At 35.6% G+C, this 9,779-nt stretch overlaps 1 protein-coding gene across 2 annotated transcripts; it reads right to left on the reverse strand.

The window, feature by feature from the left end:
* Positions 1 to 148: 148 nt before the first annotated feature.
* Positions 149 to 5,285, reverse strand: LOC122088111 (protein DETOXIFICATION 24-like). 2 transcript variants are annotated; one of them, XM_042657269.1, is made up of 9 exons: positions 5,185 to 5,285; positions 4,499 to 4,568; positions 3,849 to 4,108; positions 3,171 to 3,712; positions 2,986 to 3,072; positions 2,799 to 2,855; positions 2,466 to 2,704; positions 1,286 to 1,491; positions 149 to 341 (listed from the first exon to the last, which is right to left on the reverse strand). In XM_042657269.1, the coding sequence occupies exons 3-9, from the start codon at positions 4,092 to 4,094 to the stop codon at positions 291 to 293; spliced, it is 1,428 nt and encodes a 475-aa protein (XP_042513203.1). In that variant the 5' UTR covers positions 4,095 to 4,108; positions 4,499 to 4,568; positions 5,185 to 5,285; the 3' UTR covers positions 149 to 290. The 2 variants fall into 2 exon arrangements, with proteins under 2 accessions (XP_042513203.1, XP_042513204.1); XM_042657270.1 differs by lacking the exon at positions 4,499 to 4,568.
* Between the last annotated feature and the right edge of the window lie 4,494 nt (positions 5,286 to 9,779).

Consider the following 9,779-nt stretch of genomic DNA (forward strand, 5'->3'; position numbering starts at 1 on the left):
GAGATGATGTTTCTAATCTTCTGATACACCTAGTTTGGCTGTATACTATACTAAGAATGGTTAATTAATTATATACTATGTTGATAACAGGTCTCTCTCACAAAGAGGTCATGAGAGGTTTCTTCAATTTATCAAACCATTTGGGCAAGTTTGGATTTTAGTTGAATTCCACCATTAGTTGAAATCCTCTATGTTTTCTTCTTTTTTGTTACATTTATATTTCCAATAAATTGAAGGCCCGAAATTATATATTATGATGGAATTTTAGAAATTGGCCTAAGCATCACAATCTAGGATGGCGGCAAGATCCAATGGTTGAGACGTGCCGCTGTCTTGTCAACCTATCCAAGGAAAAAAAAAAGAAAAAACAAATTAGTTTTTAAGAAAATCAGTCTCGTACAAAAAAAAAAAAAAAAAAAAAAGGAAAAAAGAAGGAGTGTAGCCTATGTCAGTACCCCCACATGTTAAAAGATCTCTCTCTACCCTTATTTTAAGGAATGATAGACCTAGGGAGAGATGGCGTAGACCACACTCCTAGACAAATGAACACTTCCGGAAAATAATATATGGTCGGAATTTACATTTTGAAAAAAAGAATTTTGTTCGAGGATGTGATTAATACCAGTGCTCCCATGGCAAAAACATCCTCTGCAGTGAGCATCGGATGGCCGAGAGGACCTCGGGGTGCATGCCCGGATGCTCTCAGCCATCCGATGCTCATTGCATCACTGCACTCACTGCTGAGAATAATCCCTCGCGCCCATGTGCCTATCTCTCTCATTCCCATGTAAATAGACATCTCTACCCCTTGTTTGGGAGAGGAGAGAAATTGATACAAAGACAACCACTTCACAAAACGAAAATCTGTTTGGAAGTGTAGCCTACACCAGCGCTTCCATGTGCTTGTCTCTCTCCTTCCCACATAAAACACATCTACCTCTTCTTTTCGTGAGGAGAGAAATAGACACATAGAGCACTAACACAGACCACACTCTCAGATTGAGAACCACCTCCCATACCTTTTTTTTTTTTTTTCTTATCATATAAAGGCACTTATAATTTTAGGTTGGATAGTTCCCTAAAAAATTATGGCCGGAATAGAAGTATTGTTCTAAAGATTTGGACTCAATAATGGCTAAAGAAATTGTCTATAATTAATCTCAATGGGTTTTATGCAGATAATAAATTTATAATTGGAGTTGGGCTTATGCATACCAGTTTAATTCCAGATCATTTAATACATGTATTTCTCTTTGTTGATAAAATTAAGTTTAATTTCATTTACCTGAGCATCCCAGTCGGTTGTCCATGTGATATAGGCAAGTACCAAGGTTTGTGCTGCTACCCCACATATCATCCCCATCCAAACACCCCTAACTTGCAGATGGATTACATAACCAAGAAATATTGCCAAAGGAAACCCAATTATGTAGAGGCATAAAAGGTTCACATTAGCCACCAAGCTTTGCCAACCAGCACCAATGGCTACCCCTGCTTGACCAAATTAAGATAGAAAACAAAATTATGAACAAATCAAAAACAATATAAACAGAAAATAATGAAATACGAAAACCCACAAAGAACTTTTGAAAGATTTGAAAAAACACTATTTCGTTGAAAGGTTTTATTCACCTATCGTTTCTCAACGCATTTATTTAGATAAGGATTCTGTTTTTTCCTCTTTCCGAATGATAAATATTTCTCAAAACTTAGAGTATGAATAAAACCCATGTTTGAATTGAAATTGAGATACTGATGCAAGTTCTTCCCTTTTGAATAAGATAGATTAAGAGTTCAACAAAAAAAAAAAAAAGGAACAATCAAGAAAAATACAAGGTTTATAGCTGGTTCAAACCCCCAACAAAAGACACCCAAAAAAAAAAAAAGATCACCCCATCAATAAGACCCCTTATGAAAGCCTATTCTCTTTCCACTCTTGAGCTAATCAGAGAAGAAGATCAAAGAAAGAAACACCAACTGACATAATTCTAGGTCAGGGCCAAATAAATCGAAGAGTTATCAAGCAGAGATAAAAACCTTAACCTATATTTGTACATCAACCTAAAAGCTTAAGCTATCAGGTGAAGATAGAAACCTTTTTGATACACAAAATCATCCGATCCCAAAATTAGTTGTTGATGAGGGATTACTCCCACCATTTCCTTTCACATGTTGCCCTATGTCGCCGATGTGAATAGATGTTATATTTGTAGAACTAATATGGCTCGGATACCATTTGAATTATCCAATCTAAAAGCCTAAGATATTAGGCGGAGAAGTTCAACAAGTATATGAAGTCATCAAAGGTCGCACAAGGACCACCTCATATAGCCAAAACTATATTGCTATAAGGTTTTGGAGTGTTGATGAATTAGCAAAGCATAGCTTTGATATTTTTTTTATGTATTACAAACTACAAACTACACATTTTTAAACTTGTTACATGAAAAGAGATCAAGACTTGCCTGAAAGTACTGGTTGAAAACTATTGAGCAAGATAACTGAAGCTAGTAAGATCGAGAGGCTCGACACCTCTTTCGCCACTTCGCTGCTACTGGTGAATGCATATGATATGGTTTCACTGAAAACCAGAGCTAGAATGGAAAATATGACACCTATAGTTAATGAAATACTTAAGTTTACTTTAATGGAAAACTTTGCTGCCAATGCATCTCCTTTCCCTAGCTCATTGGCAACACGCACACTACAAAGAAACAGAACCAAATTAATAGTTAGAACTGTTATACAGAAACAATTCTGTGTTTGTTCATCTAGAGAGAGGGAGAGAGAGGCCATACCATGCTGCACCTGAGAATCCCATGGATATCATATACACCCAAGCAATGATGTTGAGACTGCAATAAGGCAACTTATATTTAGACTACTAGAATTTGAACACCCAAAACCAACATATATAGAAGAGAAGAAGAGAGAAAGAAAGAAAACCAATGTGAGAGAGATCCATTACTGATCAATCTTCCATACCAAATCGAAAATGCTGATACCTCAACTTTAGCATTTTTCATGTAGCCTACTAGTAAAATGAGCAAAGCGCCGGTCCACACCTCAAAGCTGTTCAAATGGAAAATGAAATTTGAAAGGAAAGAACAGAGTACATCACAGAAGCCAAAAAGACTAGCTTATGGAGTTTAAATCTTTAATAAGCTTACCAAAGCATCATACCAGAAGATATAGAAAGCTTCACAACTGGCCAGAGTTCATTGAAGGCTCTTTTAGAGAAACCCTTCCATGAATCTTTACACCAACCTCCAAATACATAGATGAAATCTGAGATGGAGATGAAACAAATTGACAGAGTCATTGCACCCATGGCACCTGGTACTCCCCAATTCAACTTGTCCACCATGAGCCAAGATAAGATAATATTGATCACAAATGAAATGGCAGATATCCATCCAACAACCATGATCTTGAGTTGGGCTTGTAGATACATTTGTGTGGATAAACCAAGCAAGTGATAGAAAAGAACAGGAAGGAACCAAGGACTTAATTTTCCTGCAGAGATTGATAGCTCTTCTGCTTCACCTAGAAGTCTTAGAATTGGAGTTGTAAAGATGAAAACAGGAACTAAAAAGATAGAAATAGTGAGAAGTATAATCCATGACTGTTGCAAGTAGATGCCCAACATATGATATTGTCTAGCTCCAAATGCCTGGCCACAGAGAGTTGGAAGGGCACTACCCAAGCCATACTGCATTGGAAATGCAAATGAGATCCACTTAATTCTATACCCAACTTGAATTTAACACACACACACACACACACAAAGATGTATGGATGTATTCAATGATAAGCTAGAAGATCACAGATACTAAAAGCATATATACCAGTATTCCATCCACAAATCTCATGTTGATGGCTTGGACAAGTGAGAAAGAAGCAAGCTCTATCTCTCCAATGTGTCCCATGTATGCTTGTGTGACAACTAGAATTCCAAATGATGAAACCCTTGCAAGAATTGATGGTGCTCCAATCCCCCATAGCTTCTTTACTTCATCCCATGTCCTGCTCTTTAGGTTCTCTTCATCTTTCTTATTTGAGTCAAGTAGTCTTTCTGTGATCCCATTCTCCATATTCTTATTTTCACCTGAGTGGAGTTATAAATGAAAAGATATATAAACTATGGCATTGTAAGTTTCAAGCTGGATCATCATATAAATTGGGGAGGAGAGCACCTTTTGGCTGAAAACAACTAACCCCTATTTTTTTTTTTTTTTTTTTTAGATTTTAAATTTCATATAAAGATGTAATTATTAAGAAAAGATATTAATAAAAAAAAATATATATATATATATTATATATAATTAAATTGATTTGTTAATATTCTCCTATCTGGGTCCTTTATGTTTTACAAAAAAAAAAAAAAAAAAAAAACAAACCCTGAAAGAGAAGAAAGAAAGACAATATTAAATAATAACCATCTGAGCCCTGAGGCATTGGTTTCAATAAAATCAAATGGCTAGCTTCCTTATAGTACCTGTTAATGTTTATTTTGCTAGCCTAGTCCAACAAACCCTGAGCCCTCATCCAACCCAACTCCATCCAACCTGACAAATCCAATTCAAATAACCAAGGTTATATGGCTAAGATTATAGTCCTGCTTCAACTTAGAAGTGTCCATTCCAGAAGTTTTCATGCTAGTGGGTTTCCATGATACTCAAAAACAAGGTAAATGAGTCCAAATACCCACAAGTCACCCCAGTTCTAAATAGCAAAAACTAGTCATTCTAAGGAGGCACTCTCTTACAAAAATGATTATTATCTATAAAATCCTAGTACTCTCCATTAGAAGTAGAAGTGGCAAATTCTAAAACTGCATGCTGAGCCCATCAATAAAAATTAATGGGCTTTACTTGGGTTGGCCCACTAAGCATATTATAGAGTGGCCTAGTGTTTTGGCAATGGGTCATGGACTAAATGGATATATCCACTCCTAAGATCGGATCTTCTGAAATACCCACTTTTAGAAGATGACCTCTTTCCCTGTGCATGGAGGACAGAAACATTAAAGGCTTTTGTTCTCTTTTGTTTAACATGTCAACAGGTTATAACACCACATACCTGTGAGGACTACACGTACCACCCCACATGAAGAAGAAGAAGAAGAAGAAGAAACTAAACAGAACTATAATTAAGATTCAAAGAAACTAAAGATTACTTTACCTTTGTTCTTCTTTGAAATTATCTCTGAATCACCCTAGCCTTGGAGCTAGCTTCTATTCCTCCTGTTTTCCTCTGCGTAAGCTTTTATAGAGAGAGAGAGAAGACAACTACTGTGGAAAAAATATTTGATTATTTTATGTTTCTAAAGAGTAATGGAGTTGGCGTATTGATGTTAGGACACTTTGAAGAGTTTAGAGAGTGGCATTTGATAAAGTTTCTACTTTCTTCTCCAACCATCCATTAATAAAAAAAAATAAAAAAAATAATAAGTACAGAAAGAAAATATCAGATAAAGCATCATATCGATTTAATTAGTCCAGTTCTCTATTCATCTACTAATCAACCACATTATGAATGGTGTGAAGAATAAGTCCACCACTTTCCTTTATAAAAAAAAAATTAAAAAAAAGATGTCATCACATTGTACTGTTGTTTTATAGTGTAGATAAACTAACAGGCATGAAGCCATGGAAGCATTAGTGGATGACTCATTTATGCAAATAAAGAATCCACTCTTCCCCACCCCACTTACTTGGCTTGTTTTCATGTTGAATAGAATATTGGGAAAATTAGTCGATTACACAAAGTTAAAAGAGTGCTCACCAAAATACCAAGTGTTGTTTAGAAACTCTATCAAGTTTTTTTTTTCTCAGCTTTTTGTGGTATTTTTCATTCAAAGTCTCAAACTTATTATTATTATTAAGAAAAAGGATTCCATATAAGGTAGCGTGGCCCCTACACTAACATAAAGAGTAATGAGAGCATATATGGAAACATGAGTAAAAGTGGGATTTCCATTTTTTTTTTATGACGGTGGGGCTTTCATTTCCCCCTCCATGTTTCTGCGTTTAGAGGCCATGCACGCTGCCTTCTAGGATTTTTTTTTCCCATTATTATTATTGAAAGGTAGCATGGCCTCTGCACAAAGGTAGGGGCCAATGGGAGCACATGTAGAAGGATTCAGCTCCTCTTCTGAGCGTTCATTGCCTAGGTCTTGCCCATAGCTACCTAGGCGAGCGTCACTTGTCTAGGCGATGATCCAATGATTCTCAACGCCTTGTTCTCCATGCCTCTCTCAAAACGTTGGATCATCGCCTCGCCATATGATGCTCACCCACGTAGCTATGCACCGATCTGGGCAATGGGCGGTAAGGAGAGATGCCGGATCCTATATAGAAGTATCGACAAGAGTAAAATTTCTACCTTTCATGAGAGATGGTGCGGTCATTTGACCCATGCACATTGTCTTTCAGCCTTCTTTTTCCTATTTTTTCTCCATTATTATTTATGATGAAAGAAAAAAACTTATAAAATCCTTAAAACTCTAAGAGGTCGACTGCCTCAACCTCTCTCCCTTAGCCCTTCTAGATAAATACTAAACTAAACAACCACTCTCAATTATTTCTTAAGTACTATATCACACTTATTGATTTGGCATTATTATCTAACTTCTCCTCACATGGAGCCGTCATGGGTTTTCATACATGTGACAAATAGTCCCTCATATATAAATGGACTGTGAAGGAAAATGTATTGTTTATGTATTAGTGATCATAGAGAATTCGTTCGTACACTAAGGGCCCGTTTGATAACGTTTCAAGAAATGCGTTTCTGTCGTTTTTGTTTCCAGAAACAGCAGAAACGGAGCAAAAAACGTTTGATAAAACTGTTTCGTTTAACTTATTTTTAGAAATAGAAATAGAAATTTTTACTTATTTATGGTTCAAGAAACGACCCAGCCGAAACAAGTTCAACTTGTTTCGCCATTTCTGAAAACGACTTGTGGCAACTCTTTCACTGGTTACCATCGACTTCTAAAAACATGACTTATCAAATACCTTCAATTCCGTTTCTTTTTCTAGAAACGAAAATTTATGTTTCTGCCGTTTCTTGAAACAGAAACGGCAGAAACGGTAGAAACGTTATCAAACAGGCCCTAAGATACAATTGATTCCCTTGTTATTTATAAATTGTAGTTGGGAGACATCCATATGCGTATAGACAAAATGGAGGTGATTTTTTCTCTAAAATAAGGTGATGAGGTCTGTATCTAGTCTCTTTGAGGTTTTTTTATTTTTCTTAATTTTCTTAATTTTTATTTTTTATTTTTTATTTTAAAGTCTAGTTCCTATTAGTTTATCTTTAATTTCCATCTCTAGATAATCTTTTCAGATGGTCAAATCCCATGATTGAATAAAAGATTCAAAGATTCTATCGTTACAATAGGTGGCCGGTGATGACAAATTAACTCCAAAATGAAAATCCCTAAACATTGACTTGGAGATATATCAAGAATGACCTTAATTTGTTACCCGTCTTGACTTTCATCTTTCACTTGGGGTTTTTTAATTCGAGGGTTCAAGAAACTATGGAGAATGAAATAAGATATTTATCAAGTAAAATCAATGTTTCCTCTGATCATATATTTAATCCATTTATTAATCATCAAGGTACCCAAGTTTCAATTGATTGAAGCAACTGAGATAAAATATATATCAAAATAATTGTGTTCTTCATCTCTCTACTTATTTTAGTTATAGAGTTAGCTTCCTTAGAAGATCAAGTCTTAACTTATGCTATCAAAAAAAAAAAAAAAAAAAAAAAAAATGACAAACAAACAACATTGACAAGATAGGGTCAAAACATCATTTGCAGTGAGTGCGGCGGTGTGGTGAACATCGAATGATTGAGATGACTTCAGGGCACCTGCCCGAATGTTCTCGGCCATTTGATGTTCATTGCACCACCGCACTCATTGCAGAGAATAACCGCTTCAACATAGGGGGATTTAGAATGAGAGAATAATTACTACCATCCAAGTGAATAGATTTATTAAAAAAAAAAAATCAATAATTGCATATAATTATTTAGCCAATTGATCCAAACCAACCCTAGCTACCACCTTAAAGAGAGGTTTTTGTCACTTCCAATGTTGCTGAAAAGCAAGAAACACCAATTTTTCTAATGGCAACAAATGGAATCAAAAGATCAACATCACAATAGGGTGATTCTGATTGATACTGATGGTTGATCTATTTTAAGGCCCCAGTTCTTGACTAGGTATAGAACTCTCTAAGGATGTGGCCGGGTTGGAGGATAAAGGGGAGCGATGTGGTCTGTTTGCTTCTTTGTTTCATGACTTGTACCCATAGTTTATGGTTTTAGATATCGAACCAGTGTAGATAGATTTCGATATCGATATGAACCAGTCACATCGGGCCATATTGGACCGATATTGTTGGATTGATCCACTTTTTGGGAACGGTCAGGAAAATAATAAATCTTTTAAATATTAAAAAAAAAAAAAAATATATATATATATATATATATGAAAAAAATTAATATTTTTTTATCATGGAATATTGCGCAAAATGAAACATACATTGAGTACCCAAAATATATATTAAAAATTCTGTGATGGATCCACCAAACTGTGACCGTATCGCTCTTGTATCGATATTGGGCTCAGTCGATTCTAATATGGATTGGTCCATACTCCTGTTACACTATCAATACAGCTTGAACCTGCTACCCTTTGCCATTTTATGAAGTAAAAAAAAAAAATAAAAATTATAATTATACAACCATATATATCACACACCAATTATGCTTATATACAAAATATGTTCTAGCTTTTGAAAAGAGTCTTGGGTATACATTCAACACTTTGATCCTTTCAGTAGGGGATTAAATGGTTTGACATAACCTCATTATTCTCTCCTACCCACCTACACTCTCACTCCCTAGAAAAAAACCCTGTATTTAAAAGATTTCTCGAGTTGACTCCTTGAATCCCCGAGTTGATTCTGCTCCTAAGACTCCTAAGTCAAGTCGAACATTTGAGGGAAATTCATCACATTTATAACCGATTATCTGATGACAGGGAAATCAATTGAAGCAGGAGCAAGGGGAGTCACCAAACGGCTGCGGGAAGCGCCAATGAAGGGTTAGTGCATTGACGAAATATGGACAAATTCTGAATAACTTTATAGCCTAATTTTTGGCTAAATATTCATCTCATGGCCTTGGAGCGTCCTCTTTAATCTTCTAGGTATTTACAATATTTTTCTCTCTTTATCTTTTTTGGATCAGGCCCACCCAACAATGAAGTGATTGTTCTTTTTACCTCTCTAACTTACCAGGCAATGAATATTAATCTAGCTCTATCTAATTGTAATCTGGAGGATGTTCTTCTCTCTTTCAGTTCATGTCTTTTCTTCTTAAAAAGAGGAAATTTTTTTATTTTTTCTTCTAGCTAACATTTTTAAAATTATTATTTTTATTTATTAATTTCTTTTTTGTTTTACAATAATTTCCACTTGGCTGCTACTGAATCCAATGTTTGAAGAAGAGCAACCATACAGCAATTTCCCATCCTCATATTTCTAATTCACACATCTAACTGGAGGCCCAATGTAGGCCTAGGTTGAGATCAGGCCCAACACTGCAAGGTAGGACAAATGAAGCCCATAAATGCCCAGACATCTATTTTCATCAATGTCCGTGCACCAGCATACAATAGTGGACGGTAGAACCTTTGTCACAGCCCGTAACCATGGGTCCATGGGCCAACCACTAAACCCGTGGACTTAAGT

This window comes from Macadamia integrifolia, chromosome 9, assembly GCF_013358625.1.
Source record: "Macadamia integrifolia cultivar HAES 741 chromosome 9, SCU_Mint_v3, whole genome shotgun sequence".
Taxonomy (NCBI): domain Eukaryota; kingdom Viridiplantae; phylum Streptophyta; class Magnoliopsida; order Proteales; family Proteaceae; genus Macadamia; species Macadamia integrifolia.

Bases quoted from the DNA above. Each gene is read 5' to 3' on its own strand.
- LOC122088111 (XM_042657270.1), bottom strand. From the start codon at position 4,094: ATGGAGAATGGGATCACAGAAAGACTACTTGACTCAAATAAGAAAGAT. The intron at 1,492-2,465 runs GCAAGTCTTGAT...TTGGTCAAGCAG, and splicing joins TTTTCAACCAGTACTTTCAG to GGGTAGCCATTGGTGCTGGT. The intron at 342-1,285 runs GTAAATGAAATT...TTCCTTGGATAG, and splicing joins CAACCGACTGGGATGCTCAG to GTTGACAAGACAGCGGCACG.